Below are 22,243 nucleotides of genomic sequence, written 5' to 3' on the forward strand. Positions count from 1 at the left end.
GTGAGTAAGTGAAACAATACAACTGTAATGGACAAAAGATCTAAAGTCCTATTTTGGCACCCAGCCTCTTTGGCATCTCTTGCCCCCAACCACCCCCCACTAATGGCAACTCCTCTACTTTTGTAAAAAATTCAGTCCATTTCAAATCACTAGTTAAAAATCATATCCTTAAAAATTCAGACATAATGATTAGTTTTGATGTCACCTCTTTATTTACTAATGTATCATTAATAGACACTCTTAATTTGATCAAGTCTAAATTTCCCATTGATAACTTTGAATTATTCAAATTTACTATGTATGCAGGGTTACTTTACATGGAGAGGAAAAAATCTGCAAACAGATTAATGGCACTGCTATGAGTCCTCCCCCCCCACCCCCAGCAAACTTTGACATGGAACACTTTGAAAACAAAGTACTTACCACAGCTACATACAAGCCCCTAGTGTGGTTACGATATGTTGATGTGTTTACCATTTGGTCCCATGGACAAGACACTTTTGATGCATTTGTCACCTACCTAAACAGTCAACACCCCAAAATCCACTTCACAGTATAGAAAAAGAATCTAATAACTGTTTACCTTTTCTTGACACATTAGTCACCCACCTGTCAGATGGATCACTATCTTTTTCCATTTACAGAAAGCCTACATACACAGGTAGATATCTACATAAACAATCACATCATCATCATCCAGTCAAACAGTATGGCATTTTAAAAACACTTACACACAGAGCCAGCACCATCTGTTCTAATGATACAAATCTGTCCACAGAACTCAAATATCTGCACTATACTTTCTTGGTCAATGGATAATTCCTACAAAATAGATAAAATACTACACAGCACCATTACTTCTCCTTCCTCTAATACACAGGAACACAACATTACCCATGCCAGAAGTACATCAGAAAAGATAGTACTAATGAAAAATGGCCTTTGCACCACATTCAAACTTCATGTTAAATTAGCAATTCTGATCCACTCACTTAAAGATAAACTTCACCCTCTAGCACACCCTGGAGTGTATGAAGTTCAGTGTGCCTGTGACTTGGCCTACTATGGGCAGACAGGAAGATCTGTTAACATCTGCCTGGAAGAACATATAAGATACATTTTCCACCATTATTATGAAAAGTCAGTACTGGCAGACCATGCTTTGGACAGCCCTTCATACAGGATTAGATGGAAGAAAACTAATGTGCTATTTAGAAGTCATTACAGATCTGAAAGATTATTTTTTGAGTCAGCCATGCTATGAAGAATTCTCATTATCTGAACAAATATGGTTGCATTAATTTGCCAAAAATTTGGGGAACTGTTTTCTTAAGAGCAACTCCCACATAGCTATAATTTATTTATTTATTACATTAGAGGGTGCCAAAACAGGACTTTAGATCTTTTATCTGTTACAATTGTATTGTTTCACTTACTCACTGCCACATATAGATGCTGAGTGGTAATCTGATTATTATTATTATTATTATTAAATGACACCTCCAGGGAGTCCAAAGACTCATTGAGGGAGGGTACCTACTCTACAACTCTGTCTCCACCACTCAATTCACCAACTACAATCATCTACATCAACACCACTAGTATTTTCACAGACAATCAAAAACATACATGCCTGCGGCAGGATTTGAACCCACAGCCTTTTGGCTGGAGAGCAGATGTGCTAACCGCTCGGCCAACCAGACCAGCAAGTTAATAAAACATCTTTTTAAAAAACAGTTCATTTGGTGTTGTTAATACCATTAAAAATAAGTCATGAATAATACGGGCATGTAGTCAAGATAAGGACTATTATGCTCAAATTTGGTCCAAATTTGTTTCCATATCACAAATTTTAATAGTGATATGGAAACATTGGAGAAGATCCAGAGATAACTGACAGTAATATCAAAATTCCAGAATGTTGGTTTTAAAGAGATAGAGAGAGAGAGAGAAGGGTTAAAGGAATGTAAATTGCAGAGTTTGGCGAATAGGAGAAACAGAGGTAATATGATAAAATTTAAGTTGGTGAGGGAATTTTATTAGATTAATACAGACAAGATTATAAAAAGAGTAGATGGTGAGAATGGATGAATAAGAAGCATTCTTAGAAGTTGTGCAAAGGTATCAGGAGTAGATTTTTTTTGATGGATAACTGTGGATGATTGGAATACACATTCAGGATATGAAGTGAATTCTGGCAATGCTAAGGATTTTGAGGTTCAATAGGATATGTTAATTGTACATGTTTTGGTCATAAAGTATTACAAAATAAAGATTTATTGTTACATAGACCATATATTTACAACAAACTTAAGCTCTTACAAATTGCCTACCGGTTTTGCTAGTAACTGACCATGGAGAAATTTGAACATGAAATATTCACCAGCATTACTCCTAAACCTTCTATATGGTGGAGATATGTGGATGACATCTTCATCATATGGAAAGACAACTTAGAAAGCCTACATCTGTTTGTTAACAGAATCAATGCACTCCACAATAAAATAAAATTTACTCTAGAAGTAGAAAATAACGAACAGCTACCCTTCTTGGACTTACCAGTAAAAAGACAAGGAAACAGCATCAAACTGTCGATTTACAAAAAACCAACGGACACTGGAAGATATCTACATTACTCTTCTAACCATCATAGGTCACAGAAACACAGCATCATCCACATGCTAAGAAATCGAGCTAGAAAATTTATCTCTGAAGAGGAAGAAGTTCAAACAGAACTGTCTCAAATAGCTACAACTCTATCACAAAATGGTTATCCTAGACACATCATCAACAAATTTCTATACATAGATAACCAACAAGAAAGAACAGTCGCCCAGCATATCTCAACAGCAGTCATCCCCTTTATAGGTTCAACTTCAACAAAAATTGCAAGATTGTTAAAGACACATAACATCAGGGTTGTATTTAAACCAACAAATAGCATAAGACAGGTCCTAAGATCCCCTAAAGACAGTGTGCCATTTTATAAATATCCAGGTGTGTATAATATTCCATGCACGTGCGGTCTTTCCTACATCGGACAGACTTCGAGAAGCCTGGAAATAAGACAGAAAGAACATATAGGCGATGTTAATCACAACAGAACGATCACCTCAGGATTGGCACATCACTTTTCAACTTCAAACCACACTATAGACTGGAATAACAGCTCCATGCCCTACGTAGACGAGGATTACAGACATCGAGTATTTAAAGAAGTGGCAGTTGTACTACGTATGGGAAGTAACCTAAACAGAAATCAAGGGGCCATTCTGAACGATACCTGGAAAAATCTAATTAACTCCCTCAGTTCAACAGAGCTACAGTACGCAAATAATCATATTACGCGTTTGCATGTAATGCGTGTTCATGATGCTGAGTAGTTATGTCACGCGAACGTGTCACCCTAGCTACCTAACAGGTACTAACGGTTCTTTGTATTTTGAAACCTTTTTTGCATTTACCTCTTTTTTGTACCATGCAAGCCTTGAGAAAGCTGGTCAGTTACTAGCGAAACGGGTAGGCAATTTGTAAGAGCTTAAGTTCGTTGTAAATATATGGTCTATGTAACAATAAATCTTTATTTAGGATATTTTAATGTTGAGTGAATCTCCAGATGAGTCTGTCAAGTGCATGGATTTTGGTATGATAATAATAATAATCTGTGAGTTCTGGTAAGAACTCGCAGATTATTATTATATTTAATGTTATTATATTTTATATTTTAGCATTTATTATATATATATATGCTAAAATATGATTCACGGGTCATATTTTAGCAATCTGCTATATTTTATAGCAATGTTACAGCCTAGTCGGATAAAGGGAATGGATACACTATGATAATGTTGTATTTTTCTAAAGCATTTGATACGATACCACATGAAGGGATGTTGCATAAACTGAAGAATATGGGATTGGAATATAAACTCTTGACTTGGATCAGGGGATGGTTGAGAGACAGATATCAAAAAGTGGTATTCAGTGAGTGTGAATCTGCCAGATTTAAGGTGACCAGTGGTATACCTCAGGGTTCAGTTCTTGGGAATATTATTGTTCAATCTTATTAATGACATCAGGCATGGTCTAACATCAGATGTGCAATTGTTTGCTGATGATTCAAAGATAGACAGAGCAATCAGGGATGATATTCAGTGCTTACAAAATGATTTGAATAGGCTGGAAATTTAAGTAAATGAAAATGGCTGTCAGTTTAATGTTAGTAAGTATAAAGTTATAGACTTTTGGGTTATGCTACAAGAAACTGAGGAGGCAAGGGATCTTGGCATATTGGTGGGTAGGAATTTGAAGTTCAAAGGTCATGTAGCAAAAGTTGCAAATACAACTCAGTGGATAATTGTGATGTTGAAGCGAATCTTGATAGCAGAAGAAAGAGGAGGGGGTGATATGATAGAAGTCTATAAACTTTTGAATGGTGGGTGTTATAGGATATCATCAGATGAAATGGAAGGTGGGGAGAGAACACAGGGGCATTCATGGAAGTTAAGTTTGTTCACATTCAAGAAAAGGCAAGTAAGAGCTAGGTTTTTCTCTCACAGAGTAGAGAGTGAGTGGAATAGTTTGTCTTTAGGGATAGTGAGTGCATCTAGTGTGAATGAATTTAAGGGAAGGTATGACAGGTTTGGGTGATTTATAGCCTCCCTCGATGAGTCCTTGACTCCCTGGAGATCTCAGATAATAATAATAATAATAATAATAATAATAATAATAATAATAAAAAAAGTCAATCTTTAATCCATTCCAAAAAAAAAAGGGGAAAAAAGATAGGAAAAATATGTACATATATCTATGTATCTGTGTGTATATATAGTTTCAGATCATTAAATAATTTAATTTCTATATCAATAAGATCATGATAATGCTGCTTCTTGAGTCAGATGAAATGTTAATGCATTAAAGGTTAGCTGAGGTTATTTGAAAGGAAGATAATTAACCAATCACTATGTATACATATATAAGTATTTAATTTATATATACGTAGGCTGTTCAATAAGTTATAAGACAATATTTATACAGAAAACAGATTACCTTTAATCGTCAACATGGTCTTTTTCGAAGTAACTACTGGGAGACGCGATGCATTTGTCCCAACGTTGCGTCCACTTCTTAAACACATGTGAAAGTCCTTTTTTTGAGAGTTTTTTCAAAACCCCCTCCGCAGCTTTTATACATGCTTTGTTGCTTTCAAAATGGCGGCCTCTTAGTGGTTTCTTGAGCTGAGGAAACAGCCAGAAATCACACTGTGCGAGATCAGGACTGTATGGAGGGTGTGGTAGGATATCTGTGTTGATCTTCTGCACCACTACACAACCAGCAATATGTGGCCTTGCATTATCGTGATGGAATAAGAAGCCATTCTTCAGCAATGGACGCTTCCTTTTGATGTGCTGTACCATTGTCCGTAAAACATCCATATAGTATAAGCCGTTGACAGTATTCCCGGGTTCTACAGTGTGTTGGTAAACAATGCCTTCGTAGTCAAAAAACATTATGGTCATAACTTTACCAGCCGATTTTACAGTTTTTGCTTTCTTGGGGGTAGGCGAAGATGGATGCTTCCATTCACTGCTTTGTTGTTTCATTGTAGGGTCATAGTGATACAACCAAGCTTCATCTGCTGTAATGATACATTTTTAAGAAGTTGTCACCTTCTTGTTCCAGTCTTTCTTTCCATTCTGTGCACACATCCACTCGATGCTGCATTTGCTCCGGTGTCAAGAGTTTGGGAATTCATCGGGTGCAAACACGTTTCAGTCCTAAATGTTCAGCCATGATTGAGTGAACACTTCCCACAGAAATATTCAGGACAACATGCAGCTGGCGTACTGTAATTCTGCAATCCTCCTTGATGATAATCGCTGCTGTGTTGATCATTGTCTCTGTGATGGACATTGAAGGTCTTCCTTCTTTTCTTCCCTTAATCGCATAATGCTGTTCCAAGGATGCTTCCATTTCGACGACTGGTCACAACTCGTAGGCCCGCTGAAACAAGCTTGCGTTTAGTCACATGACACTCTGGCACATCAGCCCGTATATGCCATCTATCAACCTCTTTTATTAATACAGACAGCAACATTTCTTTATTCCACAGAAATATATATTGTGATGAGTGGTTTTCGCGACAGTAAAATTAGTCTTATTACTTATTGAACAGCCCTCATATATATGTGTGTGTGTGTTTTACAATAGAGCCATGAATACAGAAATATGCCAAGCCTGTTGGTTGAGAAGTTAGCATCTCAGCTTTCCAGCCAAGAAGCTGTTATCCAAATCCCACCAGGGACATGGATATTTGTGATTGTTCTATTAACTAGTGTGGAAAGAGCATCAGCAACTCTACCACTTCTAGCAGAAGACTTAACATCCAAAAACCTATGAAGTGTAGGAGTGAGCATACGTCATCCAGGGATAGCAAATGTGAGTAGCTAACTAGCTAAAAAAATATGCCATCTTGATTTCTTCCACTCAAATTTATATGAGTGGAAAAAATATTATTTTTACTAATTAACATCATTATTATTAACACCAGAAGTCCATGGAGTCTAAGGAAATATTGTGGGAAATATACACTATTACACACAAATATTATCAAACTTACTGTCAAATCATTCAATATGTATGTATGTATTAATCACAGTGTCAGGCAATACACTTCACTAACTAACCACTCTCCATGCAAAAAACCTGCTCCTTATGCCCTTGGTCACATACTGCACTTTTGCTCTCTTTACCAAATTGACCCACCTTCCTGGCCTGCTCTTTGTGCAACTGATTATTACTGTTATTCATCTTGTGTTTCCTCTACAGTGACTTCTTTCCGATTTCATGCTTTATCCCTTCATTCATTATTTGACACTTACTTCATTCAACCTTTTGACATTTGGAATACACTTGAACACTGATGCAGTTAAACATCTTTGTCAGTGCCCAACCCCTTAATTCCTCACTCCACAATATAGCTCCAGGCTGTCTCTTAAGTTTTCATAATCACTCACCTTGTAATTCCACATATATCCTTTCTTCACAGAAGTTTTCATGTAGCTAGCCACAACCCAGATGAATACTTTATGATCACTCTCACCAACTCGAAGGAAGTGTGACATCCAAATCACAATCAGATCCTCTGATAAAATTATCTGATCTAAGACTCTTGATCATTGCATGCCCTTCTTTACATACTGCCTAAGATAGTTTATTCTTCCAATAACTACAAGAAATTACCATATTTTTCACCTTATAAGATGCATCAAATTTTTCATGTCGTGAATTTTTGGAAATAAAATAATCTTTGCAGTATAAGATGCACAAATTATGCATCAAATTTTTCATGTAACGATTAATTTTTTTAAAATTTTAATACATGTATTATCTGTTTATTTTCCATGATATTTTTGTTTTTTCATGCATGCATAAATCATTTCCCTTTGTAAATTTAAAGCATCATGATGGAAACCCCATAAAATCAATGATATTTCTTTCTGTTGAAAATAATTTTGCTCATTGAATAATCATTTCTGTAGATACAAAGCAACCCAATCCTCTTTGATTCATTATCCAAGTTTTTAATTCATTTTCAATTTTTGGTTATTTTGCATTAGATTTTCTGTGGAGATTGCATTTTTTAGAATTTATTTCCATTAATTGCTGCTCATGTCCTCCAAGTTTGTACCATTTTTTTCTGTACGCAAAGGCCCAGAATGCCGCTCTGCTGCCATACTTTTTTGCATACTCAATCACAGTACGCTTAAATGCAATCGTATAGCTATGTCTGTGCTTCGTAGAATCCATGGATTATAAAAAAAAATTAATATAATAATGTATTGATTACTAGTTTAAATGAGTGACTGTTAATGACTGTGCAACTATTCAAACTGATCACGCATTACCGACAAGCGGTCATGCACCATAACTGCACATACATAAAAATACTTCAGTGTATAAGATGCGCCAGTTTATAAGACACAGATAAATTTTAGGTACAAAAGAGCGCATCTTATAAGGCAAAAAATATGATAATTTTCCTTATTCCAAAATGCTATCTCTTCCTTCCAAACTATATTACTCTAATTAAAATCACTCATAATAATCACTCCCTTCCTTTGTTCACTAACCCAAGTTGCTTGTACATTTCTTCATCACCACTTCCACATTCCCTGGACCATAGCAATATCCAACTAAATATGGTATGCTGCAAAAAAATAGTACTGAACTTCAACAGTCATTTGCTCCATAACATATATTGTTGTATTGTTTTTTTTTTGCACCATACTGTATATATCTGTCAACCTCCACCTCATAACCATTGCCACTATTTCCCTTTTGCACTTCTACCTTACAAGGATATAATTCTCCTGTTATTAACATCAGCACTATGTCCTGTCTATTCTCACAAAAACATTGTATCCTTTCATTTCTATTTTCATCAGGATATCATCCACATTCAACCATGTTTCACTTATTCCAACAATTTTTGGTGAATAAATTCAATCACTGAAGCAATTTCATATCCCTTATTTCTAATGTTCCTATCATTCATAAATAAACAAAGGAGTCCAATCAATTTTAGAACCAGTCCTACCCCCCCGATTACCTGTTTGTGATTTCCCCACTACACCTGCTCTTGTCAATCACAATTGACAAGAGCAAGGTGATTACAATATGACAATATTTTTTTGTAAGCTGAAACAGCATACAAAAAAAAACATTCTCAACACTGATGAAAAGGCCACATACATATCTTTTCTTCTGCACCACAGATCTCTTCCTCTCCACTACTTTAAGGATGATAATAGCTCATTATGAGGTTTAATGGAATAAATAAATAAATATTATATATATATATATATATGTGATTAAACAAGACATTTAATCACTCCTACATTTTATCTCAGTCACTGAGAAATCATCAGGGATACAATATTAAAATTGCAATCATACTCACACAAATTTGCACAAACAATAGGTGGAAAAGACTAGACTGAATGCCTAAAGTCATATGGGGGGGGGGGCTCTATGGGTGCTGCTGGCTAGCCTTAGCTGTTTTGGGTGGGAGGCCTAAGAATTAAAGTTTCCTAAATCTTAGTAATTTTAATACAACCATATTTATCAAGAACAGATCACTTTTTTTTTTTTTTAATTTTGCTACTGAGAATTTAATTCTGCCATTGAGGAGATGTGATTAGAGTATCTAGAAAAGGCAGGCTATTATTATTTTCTTTTTCTATAGTGACCTGGATTCTCAGGTGCTGTCTGTTGAGATGGAAAAGAAAGGAATCTAATGTGTCTAAGCCGTGTGGTCAAATAGAGAACACATCATCAATGTATATTAACAATAGTAGGTTTGAGAGTAGCAGTATCGAGAGCATGTTTTTCAAAATGCTCCATATAATAACTGGTTAGAGGAGGAGAGAGCAAATGATAACAGCTCATGTCTTAATAATCTAACAATATTTTACAGAGATACCCTTCACAGGTGGAAAAGCTTAGATCTACAACACATAATGAAGGCATCCTCACTTCCTGAAATATTCAGAGAGCCTCTCTTTCACAAAACTATGATAAGGCTCTTCTTTTTCTACATGAGTTGGTCTGGTGAAGCTCAGATCTGCAACATGCAATGAAGGCAGCCTCACTTCCTGAAATACTCAGAGCCTCTCATCCACAATACTATTATTATTGTACCAGCACCTCCAGAGTCTGAATACTCATCAATGGGAGACCCAAACTATCCACACAATGTCTATCATACCTCTCCTTGAACTTATTATCAGACAAAGCACTCATAACTGTCTCTGACAGTCCATCCTCTTTTTTTCACCTCTCCAAGCAAAAAATCTAGTCCTCAATATCACTATGAACTCTTGTTCTTCTCCCTGTAGCCAAGTGCTGAAACACTTCCCTTGCATTAATCCTATAAAACCCTTTAAGTAACTTAAATGTTTCTATCATATCCCTCTTTTTTTTTCACTTGTCAACCAACTTCTACACACCTATAAACCCTCAATCTATCCTCATAAGGAGCATTCCATAGACTACTCACCATTTTATCATTCACCCCTGGATACTCTTTACTGCTTCCTCATCCCCAAGAAACTCAGGTGACCAGAGCTGAGTACAGTAATCTAGATGTGGACATATCAAGGTCATATAAAGAGGAATAACAACTTTCTTGTTTCTACTTGTTAATATGTTCTTTGAAACCTTAGCAATATGTCGTTTGAACTTCAACTCTCTACCTACTACTATCCCCAAATCCCTGGTTTTATCTATTTCCTGGATTACAGTTCCATCAATGTGGTTCATAGCTTGTAATCTATTTATTCCAAAATTCATAACTTTACATTTTTCCACATTAAACTAATACCAATTATCATTTGCCTAAACTAATAGCCTATTTAAATCATCCTGCATCCACATTGCCTTGATTAACTATTACTCTGTCCAATTTTGCATCAACATGAATATATATGCCTCTTCTTCCTGCATGAAGTTTTTTTTTATGAGTTTCCCAGCAATGAAAGCTTATTAGTAAACCTATAAAAAATTCTTAGCCCACCCATGATGCAAATTTACATTTGCATCATGGGTGGACTAAGAATTTGTTTCCATTTTTTTTATCAATTTTTAATATTTTTTTTGTAATTTTTTTTAAATTTATTTTTGCACAATCCAGAAACCTTGCTCTAGAGTCCAAACATGGAACTTTTTTCAAGCCACTTCAGGCCTCCAATAAGAGGAGCAGCGGTCTCACACCAGACAATGAAATTCATTTCACACCTAAAGACAATCACAAATAATATATCAAAGTTCCACATGGCACTTACCACAGTGCCTTGCAATTTTGGAATATGGGAAATGGGCTGAAGAGACTGCCACTGTCAAATCTTTCTTTCAGGCAGCCACATCTGAGAGTCCATAACATAGTTGTTCTCAGAGCTGCAGAAAGATAATATAAATTTTTATATTTACAGTTTGATGATATTGATAGTTTTAAATAAAATTTTGTTATGTGAAAGCTGATATTTATAAGCAGTGTTTGGTTGAGTTTTAGATTGTGAACTGATTTTCTGCATGCCTTTTTGTTTCTTCATTGATTTGAGACAATATGGAAGTGAGAGTGATGTTAGTATGTAGATTAGTATGACAGACATATAAAGTGAGTGGTGTGAATTTTCAAAAATGGTATGGTGCTGTGAATGTAATATGCATGCATGGGATGGGGAGATACTGAACATGGTTATGTTGAGAAGTTGAATAAGAAAAGTGAGTAAATGTGGTTGGATGTGTAACGTGTTGGACTGTGATACTTCTTCGAATGCGAAGTAGTGCACAACAAGGTGAATGAGAAATGTAAGTTTAGGAATGGGAGAAAGTGAGACAGATGACAAAAAAGAGTGAATGAAGAGTAGCAGGTGTGAATAGAAGTGAGAGAAAGAGAGAGCATGACTGATAACAAAGTAGCAAGCGTGAGTGGCACAAAGACTATGACTAAAGACATGAACGCACAATTGGTGAAGATGAGAGACAAGAGATGAAACAAAAGCAAAGTGAAATGAGGAGAATTGTAAATATGCATGGAGAGTGAAGAAAATGGAATGAAAGATGGACATCTGAGAGCGACTCTGTATTGAGATTCAATTATTAGAAGTGTGAATAATGAGTAGGAGCATAAGATGGGTTATCCTCATGTCCAATGAAGCATTAAACATGAGGAGTAAGTGAACCAAAGAGTTGGTAGTAGAAGTATGAACAAATTACTTGGAAAAAGGAGAATGGATATGAGAATATTGTTGAGAGTAAAAGATAACAGCATGGGAGGAAATGTAATCACTATGCATTGCTCATGTATGATAGTGATTAGTTGAGAAGCTGAGCAAAGATCATGAATATCATTTATTGCACTCTCCACTGTATCAAAATCACCACAGAAACCAGGAGACCAGACCTGCATGCAATAGTCCAATTAAGGCCTTGTAAAGAGACAAAATGACTTCCTTATGTTTACATGTCAAGGTTTGGCTCAGCATTGCCATTATTCTCTGAGTTGTATGTAAATACAACAATTCTTGCTATATGACTCTTCTTGAACTTCAACTTTCTGTCTACTAAAACTCCAAGATCCCTAGCCTCATCAGTTTCTTCAAGCATAATCCCACCGATATAATATGAGATTGGATATCTAATCACACCAAAGTGCATGACTTTATATTTATTAACATTGAAATGACAACCATTTTCACATGCCCCAAATTCCAGTCTATTCAAATCATTCTGCAAGTACTGCATATCAGCAATATTCCTGATTATCCTACCCATCTTTGCATCATTAGCAAATAGCTGTATGTCGCATGTCAAATCCTTCCCAATGTCATTAATATACAGATCGAATAACAATGGGCCAATGACCGATCCTTGAAGCACACCACTGGTTACCTTGAATTTTGCAGATTCACTCTCCTACCAAATATACTTTTTTGATATCTGTCAGTCAGTCATTCTCCTATCCATGCCAACAGTTAATGCCTCTGTAGTGCAATTGGAAGAACAACGGCATGCTGCACCCTTTGATTAGAAAAGGCCTAAGTTCGATTCTCGTCATGATGGGAGGAATCTTTGAAGGTGAATTAGCTAATCTCATATGGAGGTAGTAGGGTTTTTTCCCTTCCGGAAACTCTTGGGTTTTTCATCTTGCATACAGACAAATCGGCTCTTCAGAACACATGTAATTTACAGATAAAAAAATACTAGTTGTGGTGAGCAGTAGATGATTGGTAGTAGAGGTGACGGAGAGTTGTACAGTGGGTGTCCGACCACGATGAGTCTTCGGACTCCTTGGAGAAGTCGCAAATAATAATAATAATAAATATTCTCCAATTTATGCAATAATATTCCATGCTGTATTCTGTCAAAAGCCTTAGCAAAATCCAAAAGTATCATGGCATATCCATTCCCCTTGTCTAACTCAGTGCTAACATTATTATAGAATGTGAGCAAGTTGCTAAAACATGACCTTCCCTTAATAAACTCATTCTGTTCACTGCAAAAGGTAGAGATTCTCTGTCAACCTATTTCTGAATGTGAGCCCTAACCAACGTTTCCAAAATCTTCATTACCACTCCTGAGATACCGATTGGTCGATAGTTGGATACATAGGTCTTTGCACCACCCTTGTGCAATGGGATTACCATATATTCTTTACACTCCTGTGGAATCTTCCCTGTTCTGAGACTCAAATTATATAGCCTGGTCAAGGGAATAACCAGTTCAGCTGAATACTCTTTTAGCATCTATCCCATCAGTTCCAATTGCTGAATTCTTATTCAGTTTGTGTAGCTCTAATACCTCCTCATCCACATGAGTTTCCTCATATGGTGAAGAGGTAGTGGTGGGTTCAATGTTGCATATACTGGGTATAGCTTACAGCAAAATGGCTGCTCATTAGTTGAATAATCACTTCTGCATCAGTCACCCGCATACCATTGCATTCAGTAGAGTTATTCTTTCAAATTCGTTCTTTCTTTTACTTTCAGCATAACAATAGAATTCTTCTGGATTGTCTTTAACTTGCAGAGCCAGTTCCTTTTCATACTCGGACTTAGCTTTCTGTACAACATTTGTGACTCTTCTGGCCTGCTGCTCATAATTATAATAACTGACATCATCTTTATGCACACAATTTCCTTCCACATCATCTTTTTCTTATGAATCTCTTGCTTAATTAGATTACACATCCATTTCACCTATGCTATTTATTCTTTGAATTCTAGGAACACATTCTGATATTGCATCATTTAAGTATTTTTTAAACACTTCCCATGTCCCATCCAATAACTAATACCATGCCACAGAACCCAGCATACCACTCAGGTGGTCATAATTTCCTGCTTTAATCCCACTGTGCATTTAACCATGTTAGACTCCACCTCACACCAGATGGCTTCATATTTACTGCCACATGAAAAATTGTCACTAGTACTGCAGTCATAGGTCTCAACTCTAACTGAATTCAAGACATTTGATATCATTAGCAGCATACCCCCCTTCCTTACCTATCCTGTCTATCCTTCCTAAAAATACTGTAACTCTTTGCATGCAACACCAGTTAGTATGTCTGCTTCTGAAGGCCAAGTCTCACTAATGCCTACTACATGAGGTCCCAATATTTTTCTATCTTTTGTGTTTGATACTCCTAGCATTCATGTATGGACATAATAAATTACCTATATGCTCTTTTGCATACATTTGTCTGTGGTCTGCATGACACAATTTGACAACTTGCAGATCCCTGTTCTTATCTAGTTCCTTACTTATGCAGACATTGTTACACATACTTGAAAGAACCGAACTGGATGAACACAGAATCGTTCTCTCTTCATAATCATTTCCATAATTAACACTTCATAATCTTTTCCATAATTCTCTCTTCATAATCATTTCCCATAATTAACATAACTACCTAACATTGTCACTCTTACACACAGATTCTAACGATTCCTCCCATCAGAATTCAGTTTCCCTGACTCTCTGTGTTAGGTCTTATATCAATTAATATTTTTTTCATGACTCCTTATGCCAAACACATTCAAGTAGGCTATCCCTCTTATACAAATCCAATCTTCCCTCAAACGCACTCCACACATCCCTTCCACACAGTCTATGCATTGAATCATTTGCCATCAAATAAAAAAAAGAAAAGAAAAAAGTAACTGATAACTCCTCGGCAGGGAATCAAACCCTGGTCTCCCACGTGACAGGCAAAGATACTAATCACTATACTACCGAGGACCACAAGATAGAAACTGCATAAGAGACAAACTGCATTTAAGTGGTTTTAATGTGAGTCAACTAGAAAGGCTGTTGCTGGAAGGGAAGGTAATGACTGTGGTAAACAAAAGATCGGAGGACATAGAAAGTGATGTAGATGAGCAAGAGAGTAGGATATAGAGAGTTGAATCGTTAATGAGAAAGAGAGTAGAAATACAAGAGAGAACTACCTGAAATAAGGGGAATGAAATTATTGTACTGATCAAGTTCATTTGTCCAACAAGAATATGCAACAGAGCTTGCAGTACCCTTGACTTGGCTGTTCAAAGAAGTCTGGCAACAGGAACAGTCCCAGAAGAGTGGAAAGAAGGAAAAATAGTGCCATTGCATGAGAGAGAATCCAAGTCAGTAATGTCAACCTACAGGCCAGTGTGTATATCAAATATAGTGGTTTTATTTATTTATTTATCATATGGGTTAAAATATTAAAATATACAAGAAATAATTATCAAAACTAGATACATATTGACAGTTCAGTTAACCAGCTGATAGCACTATTTGAAAGTATGTGCAGGTTCCTGAGGCCTACAGGGAAGGAATATGTGAGGCAGTCATCAGTGATATGATGCATAGTCTATACAGCACCACACAAGCAAAAGGGTGATTGTGAAATTCCCCAGATGTAATAAGTGGGTACAGTGACTTGTTGGATCCTAAATCTGTTTAGCGACTACAGAGGGTGTTGAGGTAGATTGAATTCTGGAGATGTTTGTTAGCTGGATCTGTAATCAGGCACTTGTTTTAGTCTGTAGTTCATTCCAAAGTCTTCCACAAGTCCTGGGGATATCATCTGGTATTTCAACAAACCATATGGGAGAACAGGAGGCAAGATGGCCAGCTGGAGGTGGATTGATATCTTGATGTATAGGAAGGTGTATATTATTTCTAATTTTCATTATTTCTTTGATAGTAGCTTCCTCTCTTCTGAAACATGGAGGAGTGATGTGGGAAAGAACAGGTTAACATGGGAGAGGAGTAGATCTTAAGGTACCAGAGATGATTGTCATTGTTACATGTTAAGTTGTGTGTCCACGAGCATCGTGTGATTACTTTGGCTTAAAAACTAGCGAACAATACTCTGCAACAGAAAAGACCAGAGCCAGGGTGGCTGTTCTAAGAGTCAAGATATTACAACCCCAAGTGGTGCCTATCAGCTTGTTTATGATATTATTCCTGGAAATATTTTTAACTTATTTTTTTTCAAATGTTTTCAGTAAGGGAGACTGGTTATAGACAGAATACAAACCTGAATTGATGAAAATGGAAATCTTTTGAGTTGCAGCATTGGTTGTTAAAGGAAGGTCTTGCTTTAGTAACTTGGTTATATTTTATAATGGGGTGACTAGCATATTTGATGGGGGGGGGGAATGCTTATACAATGATTTATTTGGAGTTTGCCAAAACTTTTGTTACTGTACCACAAGATAACTTATTATTGAAATTGGGCAGGATGGGGTTGAATAGGCATTTGGTAGCTTGGTTACAAGGCTAGTTGACTAATAGGAGCCAGTGAGTTGTTTATGGAGATGCAGTATCACAAAAAAAAGGAAGGTAACAAGTGGGGTGTCACAGGATTCTGTTCTGGGACCACTGGTATTTAACTTACAAGAATTATATAGTTCACAGTGTAAAAGGAAATATTCAGTTGTTTGTTGATGATGCTAAATTAAGAAGAGCAATGTCAGGAAATTTTGATGTGCTGTTGTTACAAGAGGATTTGAACAGGTTGGTGCCATGGTCTAACGAATGGGAGATGTCATTTCAATGTTGCTAAGTGTAAAGTTATGCACTTTGGTCAGAGAAAATGGAATGAGGTTTATTATATTGGAGGAACTTTGCTTCAAGAGGTGGAGAAACAAGGGATCTGGGCATCTTGGTGGATAGGGAACTGAAGTTCAGGGGATGTATCGCGAAAGTTGTAAGGATTAACCCAAAAAATCATTGCTATAATGCAAAGAATGGTGACATGTACAGATAAAGAGGTGATAGTTTCACTCTATAAGGTGCTAATTAGGTCTTGTCATTTGGATTTCTGTACATTGTCTCAGGACTCTGGAATATTGAGTATGAGGACAGATTGAGGGAATGTGGAGTTCAGAGCTTGGTGGATAGAAAGGGGGAGGAGGATTGATATGAATGATATGTATAAGGTGGTGAGAGGAGCCTGCCAAATAGATACAGGAGATTTATTGTATAAGATAATGGATGATGCAAGAACAAGAGGTCATCTCTGGAAACTGTACAAGGGCCATGTCAGTAGAAGTGAAAAAGAGATTTTTTTTTTTCTTGGCAGATGGCAAACAAGTGGAATTCATTGCCAGAGTAAGTAGCGAGTGCTCCAAAATTGAATGTGTTCACGGTATGATAATTATTGTGGTCTGTGAGTGTTTGACTGTCCACGATGTGTCTTTGGACTCCACGAAGTCTTAGAAGTAATACTAATAATAATTATTGGATAGAATCAATGGATGATAATGACATCATAACAGGAATACAGATGAAAGAGAATGATATTTTCAACAAAGACAAGTGCAGAAAGGGAGGGAGGAGTACTGTTGATGAGAGCAGAGAAGTTATGTGTATCCAACGTGGAAATGCAAGGGACAAATAGTGACAGTGCCTTTGAAGGAGTATGGTGTGAGGTAGAGGTGAACAGGATGAACTATTTATTTGTGTGTGGTTATAGATGTGGTAATGTGAAGGGTAATCCTTGCAAATAAGAGAAGGATAATCATTATGGGTGATTTTACTTATGATAATATGAAATGATAATATAAACTGTAATGGAGAGGTGGTAACCAGGAACAAAGAGAATGAATTTACTGAGTTTTTCAGAGACAATTATCTTAGACAGTGCATAACAGAGGGCACATGAGGATCAAGGATCTTGGATTTTATTATCTCATCAGAGGTTGTTATTGTAGTGTGTCTCCATAGTGCATTTGGAAGAACAACAGTATGTTGCACCCTTCTGTTGGAAAAGGCCTATTAAATTCTCATCAATTCTTGTCATGATGAGAAGAATTTGTTTTTTTTTCAATTGAAGGCGAGTTAGTTGATCTCATATTGAGGTAGCAGGATTTTTTCTCCCAGAAACTCTGGTTTTTCATCCTGCATACAGACAAATTGGCTTTGAGAACACATGCAATTTACAGACAAAAAATACTAGTGGTGGTGGCAGTAGATGTCATTGGTGTAGATGATGATGATGATAGTGGCAGTTTGTTGTAGTTGGTGGATTAAGTGATGGAGATGGAGAGTTGTAGAGTAGGTACCTTCCTCCGACGTGTCTTTGGATTCCTTGGAGGTGTCACGTAATAATAATAAGAGTAATACATTTAATCAAATCATCCTCCATTTGGTGAATGACCTTGAAACAATCGCCTGGATATGGTCAGTCATTATGAGGACCTCTGTAATAAAGAGATATATATGAAACTATATGAAAATAGATAAAAAAAACTATATGGATTGAAAAACTCAGTAGACATGCAGCTATATCACAGAATGGGGAATTGTATGAAAAGAAGATAAATGCTGCTTGGATGATATTCAAGAACCATCTGGCAGAAACGGCATATGAATGTATTCCAAAAAAGTCAGGAGGTTAAAAGGTAAGTAAGAAATGGATGAATGAAGAGATGAGGCACATGCAATCTGGAAGAAGAAGAAGAAGACATGATGGAGGCAGCACAAGGTAATGATCAGTTGCATGATGAGTACAATGAGTAGGTGAAGAAGGTGACTCGCATGGTAAGGGTACCAAAAATTCAGTATGCTTACTGGAGGCTTAAATTAGTATTTTTAACATTATTTTTGCATGTGACATCACTATAAAGAAACATTACTACTACTTGTATCCTGCAGCAAACTGGCAAATTACAAATTTTTTTTTTAATAATAATAACTTAATGAATTAGAAACAGACCCTGACATTAGGGAAAACTTTGGAAGAGCCTAAGATTAGGAAAGTTTGCTATTCTACATTTCTGTTTAAACCAGAAATATAAAAACTGTGATTTAATCTTCACTTTGTTGTAATCTCGTAATATTTTTGTGATTTTGACAAGTCAAGATCACAAGAATGTTAAAAGCAGTCAGCAGGCTGTATGTAGCCTACTGACAAATGACATAATAGTGAATTTTAGTGCTGGAGCAAGAAATGGTTACACTATAAAGATAGAGCATTGGTGATTTAGAGGCTGTGACTATTATGAGTAAATGGATATAATATTAAATTTTAACAGCAGATTAAGCACATGAGAGATGCTTCTTATACCTATACAAAACAAAAGAGAGCAGTTGGTTGGTTTGGATTTACAGCTGAAACAATTCAGGCTATGAGGCCAGATATTATGTCTGTTAACTGCATAGTTGTCTGTTTTGTGAGATCAAAAACCCAGGTTTCCAGGAGGAAAACCCTGCCTTCTCCATATGAGACCAGCTAAAAAGAAAGCAGTGATGTGCACAAAACAGTCACAATCATTGCACCTCTGGTGACCAACTGTGGAACTGATGATATAATAGATTAATACAGTATATAACATCTAAGACCAAAAATTTGTCATATACAATATTTCACCTTTAATGTGTCAAGATCAATGGCCAAGGCTTCATATAACCTAACTGATGCTATGATAGGGTAAACCCTATAATTCTTTCCAGTCAAAGGGTATTGTCTTCCTGACTAAGCTAAGGAGGCTCCATAATATGTAGAGAGTTTCCTTAGCTAAGTCAGGAATTCAATACCCTTTCTTGAGTTTTTACATTTAATAACTACTGACAAGTATTGCTGGAACTTTTTTTTTAAGATTTGCTAAGATTACATTTCTAGAACAACTGCATAGTTGTCTGTTTTGTGAGATCAAAAACCCAGGTTTCCAGGAGGAAAACCCTGCCTTCTCCATATGAGACCAGCTAAAAAGAAAGCAGTGATGTGCACAAAACAGTCACAATCATTGCACCTCTGGTGACCAACTGTGGAACTGATGATATAATAGATTAATACTGTATATAACATCTAAGACCAAAAATTTGTCATATACAATATTTCACCTTTAATGTGTCAAGATCAATGGCCAAGGCTTCATATAACCTAACTGATGCTATGATAGGGTAAACCCTATAATTCTTTCCAGTCAAAGGGTATTGTCTTCCTGACTAAGCTAAGGAGGCTCCATAATATGTAGGGAGTTTCCTTAGCTAAGTCAGGAATTCAATACCCTTTCCTGAGTTTTTACATTTAATAACTACTGACAAGTATTGCTGGAACTTTTTTTTTAAGATTTGCTAAGATTACATTTCTAGAACAAAGTGAAAAACAGAATGATGTTATGATGGAAAAAAAAAAAAAAGATGCTTTATAAGAGTATAGTAAATTATTATTATTTTATTAATTGGATATTGATGAAACAGTTTAAATCTACTAATTGGCAGCCATTACCTATACCTATTATTAATAATTATGAACAAGGTACTGACCTTGTTGCACGCATTGTAAGGTGTGTGATGACAGCAGCAACAGCAGAGGACAAGGTCGGTCCGCACAGGACAAAAGGACTAGAGGAGAAGATCAAGAAAAAACAAAAGGACAAATTAGAGCATTATGATGAGTTTTCAAGTCTTATACTGTCTTATATATTGTTTAGAAGAGCTTATTCGTATAACAATAATGACAACCTAATTAACCGCAACTACATGTCAGCTATGTAGTACAGTCAGTGATGGTTTCCACATTGATCATGTTAGTAATAAAATTAAAATCAGACATTTTATATTACTGAGAGGGAGAAAACGAGAGTGGTTTCATTGTAAAAATAAACTCAATTAACTTCAACACGTTTTACTGCCTACTAACAGCTTCATCAGAACATGAATTACTAGAGAATACAAAAAAATTTCTGTATAGCAATTTTGTTGAAACATGTAATATTAATGAGTTGGTCATATGCATCCTTTCCTTCCTGAGTCATATGCATCATCTGACATATCAAGTATAAAATATTCATTGCTGTACAAAGCCCTTGGATTCATTTTTTATAAGGCCATTAGGCCTTTAGATAGCTGTTGGCATAATGGTGGCCTGATAAGTTACATAAATATATGAGATTTCCAATTGTAATGAAATATGAAAATTTGGTTCCTGTTTAAGGAACCATGCAATCATATCCCTTCAGAGGATTTCTTAAAAAAGAGATTGTCTTTCTTAGGTAAGGCATGAAGGCAGATGACTATTTTTTATCATTGCTCTTATCTTGACATCATTCAGATGTTCTTTCTTACAGATTTCAAAACTTCTTCTAGTCTGTTGATTTACTGCAGGTACATGGAATATTGTATTTCTTAGAGCGTTTTTCAAAAGGAATGGTGTCTTGCTGAATGTAGAAAATTCTGAAGAGTGTGTGATCAGGTTTTCTATGTTCACCAATAGACAGCATTCATTTTTTGAAAAACACAATATTCTATGTACCTGCAAGAAATATCTTACACCAGATAGAGTGGGAGATGCATTGAAATCTGTAAGAACACCTGGGTGATGTCAAGAATTATAGCCTCATTACACATGTTTTTCCAGAACATCACGAAATTGTCATCTGTCTCAATATATTACCTAGAAGATAATCTCTTTTTTAAGGAATTCTATGATACGATAACATGGCACTGTAAATAGAAGTCAATTATATGTTTATGCTCTGTATCATCATTTACCTCACAAATGACACTGATGTGCTATAGGTTTTTGTACTTCTTGTGTGTGGGATTGGAAAAAAATGCAACTTCTCTGATCTCCATTATGCCAACAATTACCTTAAAGGCCTTGCACAATAATGAATGTTTTACACTTGATATGTAAAATAATGTCTATGACTAACTTACATTACTGTTAAACTGCTGTTAGAAGTTCTCGGATTTATTTCTGTATTTTATAGTTAGTTAATCTTTCTGATAAAGAGGTTAGTAGACAACAAAACATGTCAAAGTTTAGTTTATTTTTAACACATCTACAAGTAAATCCTGCAATTGAAGTTTCTCTTACTTTTTTTTTTTTGTCCTCATAGTTTCGATTTCAATAGTGGTGGTTTTGTTTCTTTTTCATCACTATGAATTCTTTCTCTTTTTGATCTCATTTTGTAACATAACATAGGATCAGTAATAAATTGGTGCCATATTACCATCGTCATCCTTGCACACAGGCCACCCATGTACAACTAATAAATGGAATTACAGAATGCTGCAGATTAGAGAGAGAAAGATGAATGATCTGTCTATCTAGTGGTAGGAAGCAAACATTTTTCTGTTAAAATAGGATTTTTTTTATTTTATTTGAAAAACTACTTTTCTCTTCTTTAATTTGTTTTGTTAATAATAAATGTAATTCTCTTTCCAACTTTTTTTTTGA

General features: G+C 35.9%; 1 protein-coding gene across 1 annotated transcript in view; it reads right to left on the reverse strand.

The window, feature by feature from the left end:
• Nucleotides 1-20,580, reverse strand: part of LOC150107629 (neprilysin-1-like) — a 221,563-nt gene extending 200,983 nt beyond the window's left edge. Inside the window, exons 1-2 of the mRNA XM_090392143.1 lie at nt 20,560-20,580; nt 20,326-20,403 (exon numbers count right to left, since the gene is read on the reverse strand). Of these exons, the coding sequence (XP_090248269.1) occupies nt 20,326-20,403; nt 20,560-20,580 (99 nt within the window). The remainder of the gene's footprint in view (nt 1-20,325; nt 20,404-20,559) is intronic.
• Nucleotides 20,581-22,243: the final 1,663 nt, after the last annotated feature.

The sequence above is a fragment of the Typopeltis vanoorti genome, chromosome 4 (genome assembly GCF_054136105.1).
Source record: "Typopeltis vanoorti isolate ZY-2024b chromosome 4, IOZ_Tvanoo_1.0, whole genome shotgun sequence".
In the NCBI taxonomy this organism is placed as follows: Eukaryota; Metazoa; Arthropoda; class Arachnida; order Uropygi; family Thelyphonidae; genus Typopeltis; species Typopeltis vanoorti.